The sequence below is a fragment of the Theropithecus gelada genome, chromosome 3 (genome assembly GCF_003255815.1).
Source record: "Theropithecus gelada isolate Dixy chromosome 3, Tgel_1.0, whole genome shotgun sequence".
Lineage (NCBI taxonomy): Eukaryota > Metazoa > Chordata > Mammalia > Primates > Cercopithecidae > Theropithecus > Theropithecus gelada.
The window spans coordinates 117,263,116-117,277,578 of record NC_037670.1 but is presented as its reverse complement, the minus strand read 5'-3'; the positions used below and the strand labels follow the sequence as shown (position 1 = coordinate 117,277,578).

General features: G+C 37.5%; 1 protein-coding gene across 3 annotated transcripts in view; it reads left to right on the top strand.

Annotated features, from left to right (window-relative positions):
- Window positions 1–14,463, top strand: part of GRM3 (glutamate metabotropic receptor 3) — a 230,663-nt gene that overhangs the window by 115,689 nt on the left and 100,511 nt on the right. The window contains exon 2 of one of the 3 annotated variants that reach the window (XM_025379264.1): window positions 11,593–12,200. The exons of the other annotated variants lie outside the window; for them this stretch is intronic. Coding sequence (XP_025235049.1) covers window positions 11,733–12,200 — 468 coding nt within the window. The 5' untranslated portion in view covers window positions 11,593–11,732. The remainder of the gene's footprint in view (window positions 1–11,592; window positions 12,201–14,463) is intronic. 3 annotated transcript variants of the gene reach the window in all.

The following is a 14,463-nucleotide window of genomic DNA, read 5'->3' as shown; positions in this document are numbered from 1 at the left end:
TAAAGAGGCCACACCCTAACACAGTGGCTTTCAAAATGTTTTTTTAACATGTCCCAGTGAGAAATTATTTTACATTGTAACCCAGAATAAATATTCATATACACATACATACACACCAAAATGTTTTAGAAAATAATATTCACCCTTTCTACATAAATGCCTTATATTCATATTTTGATATTTTTATCATATTTTAAACTCTTCTATTTCCTTTTAAAATGCTCATTGCAATTTGCTAATATGGATCATGACACTTGAATAGGTTGTGAAAATTTGATCTGCAGTTAGAAAATCTCTGATCTAAGGCATTATACCATATTGCTTTCCCAGGCTATTTCTATTTGATTTTCTAGGAATGGATTTTATAAGAGCATTGTTAAATTTACCACCAGTGGTGTGCTGGTAAATATTTAACAATCAAACCTTGAGAACTTATGGAGGGACTGATTTTTAGTGTTTGCTGATTTCTGTGATGTAAACGCTCTCACCATGGCCAATTTTAAGCTGCCAGCATGGTGACACTGAACACAGACTTGGGAAGAGATATGTGTAATTGGGTTTTGAGAGATCATACCAGCCAACTACAGCATACTAATGATTGTCCACAAAGTGTTCCAGCTAGGCAGAACTGAAAACATATTTTCTAAGGTCACTTAAATGATAGGAGAGTTCCATTATGCCAGGTTTAACTTATCAATGGCATTTAATTGTCTATCTGATGCGATCAGGATTATTCTAAGCCTGAAATCTCATAGTATCTGATATGTACAAGTTGACTTCTATTTGACTATGGGGTACATATGTGCTATAACTTGAAGAACATCAATTAGGCCTTGATACTTTACCATCTGTACACAAAGGTATCGAAAATTCCATGATTAAAAATGTTTCTCTCTTTATTGTTTTAACCCTGTGTTTTAGGCCACTCAAAAATTTGATCATCCCTAAGTGGATAACAAATTAACTTGCATTAATGTGCCAAAACTGATGGTTTAATATATCAGGTGACTTGATTGTGGTAAGAGAATTGAGAAGATGGGACTCCTGATAATAGCATAAAGAAAAGATGACTCTGGAGTCATTGTATTTCTGGAAAGACCTGTCATTAATACAGTAGCACAGTGGGAGCCATCATGAAGCCTGTGGCCATCTGAGATGGCATCTGTGTAAGGGTATAAATGGGATAAAAGTTATGGGATTAAATAAAATAATCTATGTAGAACATTAACCATAGTTTTAGCACATAGTAGGTGCTCAATAAATTTTATTATCTTTAATGTGAAGGGTATTGGAAAGACAGAGAGAGGTTATTTAGGAATCTTTTAATGGCAAGTTATATAAAACCAATTTCAAACTGACTTTAGCAAAACAAAAAGGGAATTTATTCTCATGTTACTGGGAAATTTTAGCTGGATTAAGCAGTGCGGATCTCACTATATTCACATTCCTTGACTCTGCAATTCCGTGTGTTTATTCTCAGACAGGCATTTGTCTCATGGTGGTAAGATGGCCACTAGCAGCTCCCATACTTACAAGAGCTTACATGCATTCTTTTAAGCCACTCTACCAGAGAGAGGATGTTTTTCTCCTGGTAGTTCTGAAAAATGTTCTTAAATCATCCTTCTTGGCAATGATTTGGTGACAGGCTCATTCCTTAATCAACTGCAATAGCCAGGGACACTTGACTCTGTTTATCAGGTGTGTCGCCAAGCCACCCATCAAGCCAGGAATGAATTCACCTCACTTTAGAAACATATGTGTTGGTTCCCAAAGAATAACTGTGGTGTGGTTTCCAGGAACAAAAAAACAAACAAACAAAAAAAGGAAATGGATGCTTATCTTCAGACCAAAAGGGAAAATTCAACTCTGTTTTAGCTGATTGGGATTTTGCTTAAAAGTGAAACTTTTCCCAAGTGTTGAACATCTTATTTAGCAAGTCAATCCAGGGATGATATTCAAAAGGCATAACAACTACTATCAAGTTATCCGAATGGGCAGTAATCATAACCGTGGAAGTGGAACCTAAAGACCCTACTGTGCCAGAATCTAACACTTTAGTTGCTGGGTCATGAGGAAATTTGGTGGCTAAGGATGGGAGAGGGTAGGTGGAGATATGCCAGAGAGAGGACCAGAATAGCCAGGAAGGTGGAGGAATGCTCAAAGGGCTTGGTAGGACTGGCTATTCACCAACTGGAAGGAAACATTTACATATTTTAACAACTGGTATGGCTGTACCAGTGTGTGCCAGCTAGGTTTAAGCTTTGACTAAATCTATTAGCAGCAATAAAGTTAAAGAAAAATATTCTCTCAAATGCTACTTTCAGAAACATAGCTGTTGAATTATGGGGATGGCTCTTTTGGTAGAAGTTTCTAGAAGGCCCAAGGGGGTTTCCAGCAAACAGGATATAGGATGAAGGCAAACATATGTACATAGAGAGAAGTGAAATCAAACCATAAAATAAATAAAATGGTAGTGGAACTTTTCTTACTTTTAAAAAAAAAATTGTGACAAATATAGCTTTTATGAAATTAAGCTAACAATATCTAATGTCTAGACTTACAGATTTTCTTTTATATTAACCCACATATTGGCCATTTTGGTACTGTTCATTCCTTCTCATAGGTTTGATTTTCCATCTGGTGTTGTTTCCTCTTACTTTGAAGTAATTCCTGTAGCATTTCTTTTGTTTGTTTGTTTGTTTTTGGTTTTTGAGATGGAGTTTCACTTCTGTGGCCCTGGACTGGAGTCCAACGGTGCGATCTTGGCTCACTGCAACCTGCACCTCCTGTGTTCAAGTGATTCCCCTGCCTCGGCCTCCTAAGTAGCCCACCACCAGCTAATTTTTGTATTTTTTAGTAAAGACGGGGTTTCACCATGTTGGCCAAGCTGGTCTCGAACTCCTGACCTCAAGTGATCCACCCACCTTGGCCTCCCAAAGTGCTGGGATTACAGACATGAGCCACCGCGCCCGGCCCTCCTCTAGCATTTCTGATTGTGTAAGTCTACTAATTATGAAATGTCTGTTCTAATTGTCTTTAAAAAGTCTTTATTTCACCTTCTTAAAGTGTAGCTTAACTGGATAGAGAATTCTGTGATGCTTGACCAATTTTTCCACAGAACTTCAAAGATGCCATTTCATTAACTTATGGCTGTTATTTTTTCCGATAATAAGTCAGCTATCATTCATATTGTGGTCACATTACATATATGTGCTGCTTTATTCTGATTGTTTTCAAGGGTTTTCCTTTACCTTTGGTTTTATCAATTTGGGTATGATTTAACTACATATGGTTTTATTTATATTTATCCTGCTTAAGAATTGCTGAGCTCCTTGGTTTTGTAATCTTATGTTTATCACCAAATTTGGGGGATTTTCTGGCCATTACTTCAAGTATTTTCTTTCATTCTTTCTTCTCTCCTTCTGACACATTAAATTTACATGTGTTAGACTACTAAATATTGTCCAACTGTACACTGAAGATTTGTTGAATTTCTTTTCCATCTCTTTTTCTCTCTGATTGGATTGGATAATTTCTTTTGGTCCATTTTTACGTTTATTATTTTGCCTCTCCAATCTGTTGCCTCCTAAATCTTTATTTTAATATTGTACTTCTGAGTTCTAGAATCTCCATATAGTATTTTTATAGTTTCCCTTCTCTGCTGAGATTCCCCATCTATTCATTCATTTTCTTATGTTTTCTAACATATTTATAATAGTCCAAGTTCTTGTGTGTTAATTCCAAAATGTGCACCATTTCAGGTCTTATTTCAAATAATGCTTTCTCTCTTTACTCTGAGTGCTGTTTTTCTGTTTTCTTATATGTCAAGCAATTTATACATGTATGCTGGTTATTATAGAATGTAGGCATTCTGAATTATGTCATCTTTCTTTAAGAGTTTGAGTTTTGTCCTAAGTGGCACGTAAATAAATACTGGTGGATCATTTTACTTTTGTTAGACTTAATTTCTTTCTTTATAAGGGCAGGTCTGTTTTATACTTAGTCCTGTGACATGCCCCCAATTCCAGAGCTTGGCCTTTACTAATAGAATAGAGCCAGTCTTTCTAACGTTTTAATAAAAAAGCACAAAGTGCCTAGTTTGATCTCTGCACTCTGGCTGGCCTGGAACTCTAATCTCTTTCAGATATGTCTGCCAGGCCTCACTGAGTCTCACCCTGTGGATAACCACTCAGATCTGCCCACCAACTCCATGCAGCTCACTGCCCCACAAATAGCGACCACTTTAGCAGCTTAGAATTCTATTAAATAATCCGTGCCTCCTCAAGTCAGAAAGACTACCACTGCTCCATGGCAGGAAAGTACCCTGTGCAGAATACTGGGGAATCTATGGGGTAACCATGGGGTTTCCCTCATGTGTTTTTTTTCTCTCAAAGATCATAGTTTGCTTCATATTTTTTCTCCAATTTTCTAGTTATTTTCAGCAGGAGGGTAAATCCAGTAACAGTCTATTATCTGTACCTGACTTCTCCTAGTGACCATGTCATAGGAATAGTCACCAGGAATATGTGAATGATAAAAGTGATATTTTGGTAAAGATGTGTGTGACATGTGTTCTGTTTTGTAGACTTGTTTGAGCAATAATGGTAAAGTCTTCCTAAATCCCAATTCTATATTTATTACTACCAACTACGATCTTGAGCAATTTGCTTTACTTTCTCTCTCTCTCAGTCCCTCTCTCACTCTCTACTTAGCAATAGATGATATAGTTCTTTCTCACCAGGAAATAGAAGAGTTAATTCACTATGCAGAATACTCTGAAATTATATAAAAAAGGCACTGCATACATCTAGGAAATTATTAATAATAGCCACTTGATGGGTCATATTGCCAGTCAGTAAAAATATCCTCCTAAAAATGGTATTCCTCCATTTCTACCCCTTCACCATTTCTTTGTCAAAAGAAAGCTTTTGACAAACCCAGTTCTACATTCTGTTTATGTGACAAACTCGAAACTTCTATTAGATTTTGCAGCTTTGAAGAGGTAAAGGACAAAGCTGGATCACAGGGAATTTGGGGAGGCTCTAATTCAGAGGCTTTGTAATGAGGGTAAGGAACTTGAGGATACTAAAGCAGCTGAAATGGCAACACACACATGTGCACATGCACACACAGACACACACATACCATGAAAATCCTGTGCACTTTGATGCTTAGGAGAATAAAGATTGAAGGGAAGCAAATAAATCTTCAATATATTCTATATTGAGTCACTCAACCAAGTGAATACTGTTGATGAGAAGTAAATTACTAGCAATCACCAAAGTTTAACATAATCTGTTTGCCTACCTCATAAAAATCATTTTCCTCTAAATTCAGAAGATAAAGAAAATAGGAGATGAATAGGAGATGTGATTTTTATTTTTTAATTTACCTTACTTAGTTTTTTTGGTCCGAGGTCAAATAGTGAAGTGGGCCCTTCTCCTTTTGGCCTCATCACCATCCGTTTCTCAGCTCCAACATGCCAACTGGCAATGTCCCTCTCTTCATCATAGTTACTCGGGGTTCTTGGGTGTTTTCATTTTATCTATTAATAAAATAGGTTTATATGAGAGGGTCTTATCAATTAATTCCCACTATTTGACCTAAAGTTTTGGTTGTTTAAAATTTCGCACACATTGTGGGATTTCAAAAAGCCTTAAACTCAGAAAATTTGAAGGAAAGAAGAACTATTCTCCTTAACTTTAAATCTTAGTGCGTAAGTCTGGCCTCCTCTATTCTGCCCCGTCCTTCATGCTTTGAAGGAACTTAACCTGTCATTTGATGTGTTGTTTCCATTCCTCCGAATCCCTCTCAGACCCATAACATGTATTCTAATTATTTTTTCTCTAAATGCTCTCAAATTTTCCAGTTTTAATTTATGTTTTTCTTCCTGTAAAAAATCAACCAACAATTCAGCATCACAAAGTCAGATCAGAGATATTTGAGTGAAATTTATTTAGGGCCGAAGTTGAATTTTGACCTAGTATAGTATCATCTTGAAAATGACAGATTTTTTTGGCGATCTTTGTTCTCTGAATGAAATTTCCAAATTATGTTTTCAATCTCCTTATCAATCTTTCTAAAACTTGCATGCTACTTGGAATTTATTATTTAACCAACTTTTGACAACTGTGTCTGAGGCACTGTGGAACATACAACAATATCTAGAATATGGTCCTTGATATATAGTAGTTTACAAACTAATAGGAAAGTAAGAATAATTTTCAATTTAAAAACTTTGCAAGTAAAACACAAGACAAAATATGATCCTCATGATAAACATAGCACAAAGTATATGGGAATTTAGCAAATGAAGGAACCCCTTACAGTGGAGTAACATGGAAGGCAACAAGGAAAATAAATTTTAAGGTAGATCCACTAAAAATGATTGGGTTTGAAATGATGAGCTACTCATAATAGCTTCCTAAGACTTGTGGGGGAAAATACCCTTTTTCTCTAGTAAAAGAATTACAGTCATGCAATGGCATATCTCCTACCAAAAATGCCAATATAGCTACAGCTTCTGTTTGTTTACCCAACTGAAAATGGCAATCTAAGAGCAAGGGTTATGCCTTTTGTTGCCTATAATACTGACAGCTGAAAAATTACAGAATCATAATCAAATTGCACACACTAGGACTAACCCTAACTTTGCTCCAGATTGATTGAGTGTGCAGGATTTGAGCACTCTCCAAAACCCTTCAGTAACTTAAGGATTTATTTCTGGGAAAGAGTATGTATGGTTTCTGGCATTTTATCTCCCAGATAGACCCTTTCCTTTCCCTGGGTAAACTACTTTTACATTGACTAAAAGTGCATTTCATTTCCAACACCAAGTCCCCGAGCAAAGAGTGGACGAAAATACATATTAGCATATGCAGAGTACAGAAATGCTTTGAGTTCAAATATTCCAGGGATTATATTCACAGCAAACCTCTGAGATTCTATTAATGCATCGATTAATAAAACATTGGTGAGCAGGTTGCCTACGGAGAGGGTTACACATGCTTGTTTATAGTTGACACATCACTCATCATCCCTGAATGGAGAACTTTGACTGTAGAGATGCAATTCTCCAGCTGCATATGAATGTGGCTGCAGTAGGGAGCCTGTTTATCTGAGGAATGTGCTGGTGATTTATAATGAAAAGAACCTGAAAAGAGGTGGTTGGTGCCCTTTCACACAATCCGATAAACTGTTACAAAGAGATAACAGTGGCATTGAATTAAACATGTTTGTCTATTTTTCAATGTTACTTTTTTTTCTACTTTCTTAGGGCTTCATTTTAAATAATGCTAATTGTCTCTGAATCATGCATAGTGCTACAGTATTAATCATTGTAAGTTCTGCTATAAAGAAAAAGTAAATAAAAATACAAAGATAGTGTATTTAAACATTAATTGATTTTTGATTTGTAATTCTCTAGGAAGACATTAAATGTTACTTAGATATGCCCTGTCAGAGAGCTATAAGGAAAAAATATTTTACATGACATTATCATCAGCCAACTTATTTTTATGGTCTGCATATCTAATTTTTAAATTTATATAACACAAGCAATATGAATAAATCAGTTTTTGAGTATAGCACTTAACAATTATGTTGAAGGAAACCAATGGTCTACAAACTTTCAATATTTTCACTAATGATGAAAATAGTTGGTAAAAACAGAGATCCTTACTTTTCTATCACTCTTTATATAAAAATGTGTAAGCATTGAGAATGTTATTTGACAGCAGGGATGATGTTCATTTGTTTACAACTAAAGTATATATCCTGGGTATCCAACTCATAGCCTAGTGCACACATAGTAGGTGTTCAATAAATATTTCATAAGTGAATGCATCTCTGAGGCTTTGAGATAGAAGAATGTGCATGTTCCTTATTTAGTATTCTCCTGACCAAAAACTTAAGCAGTAAATGTAAGTCAGTTCAGGTCTACATCTCTCCTGGCTTCCTAGATGCCAATCTCCGTTGCAATATTCAAGTACAAAGGCAGTATTTTTTCTTGCATAATACAAAGTCACTACTATATGTATACCTGTTGGTGATCCTACCATCAAAGAGTGCAATAGGGGAAAAGCATCTGATGTGACCAGGTAGGTAATGAAGCAAAAATAATGCATTTTCTTATTTAATTCCCATTTCCCATGCCATAAATAAAATAGTAAAGAGTCATGTGCAAACATAGATAACATGTCTATATTCCTTCAAGAAACATTCATTGAATTCTTCTACTGTGCCAGAACATAGACAAACAAAGAGAAATAAAACACAGTCTTTACCTGTGAAACAGGTAGACTGATAGACACTGTTGCTTTCTTTATCATTTTTGTTCATACAATTTTTATCTCTTTATGAATTCGGTGACAGGCTCTATTAATCTGTTCCTTCCCTATTTGAAGGACAGGCCAAAGATCCCATTTGGACATGAAAGACTGTTACTTTCAGTGTAATGCAGTGTTTTATTTGAAGTCTTTTCTGGCTAAGAGCCCTTTCCCAATAGAGAATTAAGCTTTCTATAGACTAAAAGGTAATCTTTACTCTTTGAGTAGCCAGACTTTCTTTACATTCAAAAGATGTCTACACTTTTTGCAAAGATACATGGTAAGCCTGTGTTGATGGCCTTCTTTTAATTAGCCATTCTCTTTAACTAAGCACATAAAACAATTATTTTATAGAGAAATTTCAGCATCTTTATCATTAGCGATAATGATCACAGTGTCTTTTGCCTTCCATGGCAGTTTTGCTTCAAAGGGAATTGCGCATAAAGATCAAAGAGACCAGAAATTGATATGAAACAAAAAAATTCTACTACAGTATCAACTTTTTAAAAAAAATATTAATATTAGACTTTCTGTTGCCCTGTGGCAGATCTCCCAGGGAGGCTCTGAGTTAATCCTGAGCATTCCAATGGCTGCTGCCATCAGTGCTGAGATTCACACTTAAACAAACAGACAAAACATACCCCAGCTGACAGTGTGGCTCAGGAAAACAGCCCATCATTCGCTGCATGTGAAAGGAACAGAAAGCAAGTGGAAATCTGGGTTTTAAAGGGCACTGCTAATATGAAAAGGGAGAAATGTCAAAAATGTTGAAGTAAATACTGGACTAGCTCCTGTCTTGCTTGTTTCATTGAGAGTTTTTTTCTTCCTTGGCACCTGAAAAATTCTAAATGCTGTGCCATTTCATTAATTCCCAATGAGCACAGAAGAAAACAAATATAAATCAAAATAGCCATAGAAAACATTTCTTGAACAAACTACAATAGGAATATAAAGCCAGAAGTCAACAATTTGATTGGGGAAGGGAGATAAGACAGAATACTTGATCTTTCCTGGCAGTAACTGTTGAGTCTTGAATCATAAGTGGCTGTTTGCTGGAGAAATTGGTATAGAAGGACATTCTTGGCAAAAGGGAACAGCATGAGCAAAAGCAAGGGGTCATCAACATCCTAAACACCTACTGAGTGCACATAGTTCAATATATCTGCAGCTTAAGATCTGAAGGCAAAGGTAGGCCTACGCAGATGAGCATGGTGAGCAGTAAGGCTTTAGAGCTAGCCAGGGACAAGATCATAAAGCACTGAGAAGAGATTTATAATGAGTTAATTCTTAAACCTGTGGGCAAGAGAAAGTCAGTGTACATTGACAGAAGATGGGCTACTCTGAATAGTAATTGAGATTGTGCCTTAGAGGGTCTTCCCAAATGAGACATCATTCAAATTGCTAACATTTGCTAATTTATCTGAGAGCACATGGATGACGTGGCTTTCAGGCATCTTTATTGAGTCTTGGACGAGCTAGGAGAGCCCTTCCTTCATAAAACCCTTCCAACACACAATCATGCGTGAAAGTTGAAGAGAAGACAGGCATGCTCAACTGCACACACAAGGGCATGTGGCTGCAACCTGTCAGAAGGATGCTCCAGGAGCCCGATGTGGTCACATCTCTCACTTGACTCTGAAAATAATAAGTTCATCTTATCTAGGGGGATAGAAGTAAGCAAGCAGGGTGAATGTGCTGACCAAGTGTTTGTTCTAGTGCTAGAAAGCTGAGTGTCAAAGAATTCAACAACAGGTACAGGGGTTCATGCGTGCATGCAACTAGACTGTTCCACACCAGAGTTTTGGAAAGCTCTCTAGAAAGATCCCAGACTACTGTCAAAAACATGATCCTCACAGCAAGGCTTTGCCTGATTCTCAATAGATTCATGTGTTCTAGCCTAGAATGTAAAAAGATGCTCAATTCATAGTAGCTAGAGTCTACTGTGTACACCCCAGCACTAGCATTCATTGCACTACCTGAGATGTGAGGACAAAATGAGGAGTTGCCTCACTCTGGATAGGGGAGGCAGCCACCAGCAATCACACTTGCCCCATCATCTATAGTTGTATTGGTTATACAACAATAAGTTGAGAAATTGTGTACTTTTAAAGGGGGTATCCTTTTCTAATGTTCAAAACGGTGCTTTGTGAGGTGGTAGCAGCTCTCTACACCTAGGGTCCTGCTACAAATTACAAGAGCTCAGCATAGTGGGGATAAGGAAGAATTGGTTGCTTTGGGAGATGCTACGTGGTTAGATTCTGCAGGGCATAGTGGCTAATTGAAAGACGGTAGCAGTGGGTTAAGTGGAGAAGACTCTTGGGTGCAGATTTCTGGCTTGAGAGCCTGGAAACAGAGAAGATCCATTCACAGCCACATAGATTTTGAGGTGTCTGAGGGATGTACGGGAAAAGCTGTTTAGCAGGCAGTTGACCTAAGAAGTATGGAGCTCATTTAAGGGTAGCTGAAACTATGAAAATAGATGAGTTGGCCCAGGAAGAGGTAGAGGGAGGATGAGGGAAGGCAGGTGTTAAACAATGGAATTTGAGATGTTGTCAAGATGAAGCATGAGAACAGAAACTAGGAAGTTGTAATAGGTAGGAATAGTCAAGATTTCAATTAAGGTCAAGTAAAGTGAGGACTACAGTGAGTTTATAGTTTATTCAATTTAGAAACTAGTAGCAGCTTTTTCCACAACCCTTTTGTTAGAGCAGTCGAGGCAGAATCTTAACCTCAATGGGCTAGGAGAGTTCATCTGTTAAGGGCGGGACAGAGATGCTGTGGTAGAAATGTAGAAATTGTAACAGAGTTCATTGTGTTTTGTTGTGTTTAAAATGGAAAGGGGAAGAATCCATTAAAAAGGTAAGTTTACAAATGCAGCTTAAAGAGAAGGGATATAAACTCATATCCACATTACTGACCTACCAAAAACAAAGTAAATGACTCAGTAGAGAGAGTACTGGATTTGGCTTTAAAAAGAAAAAAAAAAATTGGAGTCCATATCCAACCTGCAGTAAGTACACTTTGTAAGGTCACCTCCTTGACCCTCTGTGCCTGTTTCTGTGAGATGGGACCACTAGGAACTACATCATAGAGAGTGTAAGGATGGGGTGAGAATACCTGTGGGAGAGTGCCTGGTGCTGTGGTGTACTGTGTGTTTGGTAAATGGTTTTCTGAGTCATCCCATTAAAGGTCTGATAGGGCATGATCGATGTAATCACTGTTGCTTTCTTTACCATTTTTGTTCATATAATTTTTATCTCTTTAGGAATTTGATGACAGGCTCTGTTAGTCTGTTCCTCCCTTATTTGAAGGACAGGCCAAAGATCCAGTTTGGAAATGAGAGAGGACTAGCATGACACATTGGCTCCACCATTGATATCTCCCAGAGGTACAGAAACAGGATTCATGAAGATGTTGACAAGACTCCAAGTTCTTACCTTAGCTTTGTTTTCAAAGGGATTTTTACTCTCTTTAGGGGACCATAACTTTCTAAGGAGAGAGATTAAAATAGAAGGTGACCTTGTTTTAGGGGGCCTATTTCCTATTAATGAAAAAGGCACTGGAACGGAAGAATGTGGGCGAATCAATGAAGACCGAGGGATTCAACGCTTGGAAGCCATGTTGTTTGCTATCGATGAAATCAACAAAGATGATTACTTGCTACCAGGAGTGAAGCTGGGTGTTCACATTTTGGATACGTGTTCAAGGGATACCTATGCATTAGAGCAATCACTGGAATTTGTCAGGGCATCTTTGACAAAAGTGGATGAAGCTGAGTATATGTGTCCTGATGGATCCTATGCCATTCAAGAAAACATCCCACTTCTCATTGCAGGGGTCATTGGTGGCTCTTACAGCAGTGTTTCCATACAGGTAAGATTAGCTAATGCTATTGCTAAAAGGCTATGTCTCTTTGCTTTTACGTTTTGGGGGAACAAAAGGGAAATATCGTAATAACTTCATCAATGGATTACATCAACAATGCAATTATCATTTTTTCTGGTTATAATTTGATAACATAGGTTTGCAGGCAGAAAATTTTTCTACCAATGAAAATTGTTTAGAAGCATATCAGGTTGCTATTGCAACATTAAATGGAGGCTGGGTTTCACTGGGGGCAGCTATGGTTGTCTCTTATCCTCCTCCTGGAATCGATCATCTATAGAGCCCAGGAATGTTCTCTGAGTGATGGCAGAGGTGCAAGAGAATGCAAACTCAGCTGTACAAAACTCCTTCAAGTTTCTGCTTGCTTCACACCTGCTAACATCCCATTAGCCAAAGCAACTCACAGGGCTCAACCCAGAGTGAAGAAGCTGGTAAGTATGCCCTGCCCACAGGACAAATGCTGCAGCTACATAACAGACTGTCAAGGTAAAATGAAATAATAATTTGAAGCCACTGATACAATCAAACACAAGAAGGCATAATGTCATGGAACTCCATTTTTCCCATTAAATTTTTACTAAAGCATTTTTTTGTTCAGAGATAAAATATAAATAATTCATCAGGATATAAACCTAAAATGTATGCAGAGAAGCCAGAGGATGCTACCATTAAAAAAAAAGAAACATTTAACACATAACTTAAACTAGATATAAAGCTAATAATTGGCTGTCATAATTTTGTTGGAAAGAAGAAATATACAAACTCTTGCAATCCTTACTTACAAGGTTATGCATTTTATAGAAGGAAATAAGTGAGAAATCATCTAGCTCAACTTTGTCATTTTCCCAATCCCCAGAAAGATTGGTTTCATGAAAACTCCCACTGGTAGAAAGTACAAGAACTAGAACTCAGACAGATCTTTTGTACTTCTGTGCTCTTTTAACTACCCCATGTGATATTTATATGTTACTTTAAGTTTAGTATTTTTTCTGATGAGAGCACTAATGTCACAGTAATAAAAGTCCATGATTCTAAGAGTCATACACTTCGCCTCCCACCAAATTACTATAACCAAACCCCAAGCACTAAAAGAAACTATACTACACTCATGTTATCTTTTTATGTCAAGAACCACTTAAATTGACTATATTTGCACTGGAATAACCTTCTTTCTCTAGCTCACATTTGTGGCATCTAAAATTCTAGGTATAGGCTGGGTGCTATGGCTAATGCCTGTAATCCCAGCACTTTTGGGAGGCTGAGGCAGGCAGATCACCTGAGGTCAGGAGTTTGGGACCAGCCTGGCAAACATGGTGAAACCCTGCCTCTACCAAAATACAAAACGTTAGCAGGGCATAGTGGGACACACCTGTGTTCCCAGCTACTCGGGAGGCTGAGGCAGGAGAATCACTTGAACCCAGGGGGCGGAGGTTTCAGTGAGCCAAGATCAGGCCACTGGCCTCTAGCCTGGAGCAACTGAGCAAGACTTCATCTCAAAAAAAAAAAAAAAATGTAAATAATAATGAATACATAGATACATAAAATAAAATTCTAGGTATAATTCTGTGTGATTCTCTATGAGCTATGTGAAATTTATTTCCTTCTTCAGATTACACCATCATATTATGAGTAATTAGGATAACTGGTTTTATTTTTTTATTTTTATTTTTTTTTTGAGACGGAGTCTTGCTCTGTCACCCAGGCTGGAGTGTAGTGGCTGGATCTCAGCTCACTGCAAGCTCCGCCTCCCAGGTTTATGCCATTCTCCTGCCTCAGCCTCCCGAGTAGCTGGGACTACAGGCGCCCGCCACCTCGCCCAGCTAATTTTTTGTATTTTTTTAGTAGAGACGGGGTTTCACCGTGTTAGCCAGGATGGTCTCGATCTCCTGACCTCGTGATCCACCCGTCTCAGCCTCCCAAAGTGCTGGGATTACAGGCTTGAGCCACCGTGCCCGGCCGGGATAACTGGTTTTAAATAAACATCCTTACATTTCACTAGATGGATAGAAAATATTGCACATATGAAAGCACATCATATTAGTTTTGCCACTCTTTCTATACTTGGATCAAGAGAGATGAAAAATGTTATTTTATTTGAGAAAAGAGAATATATATATATATGAAGTATGACAGATTTCATATATGTGTATATATAGTCTGTCATACTTCAATCATAATTTCCCGATGAATGCCAGTCATTTCACAAATTTATATTATACTCAATATTACCACTAGTAAGGGCTTATATATA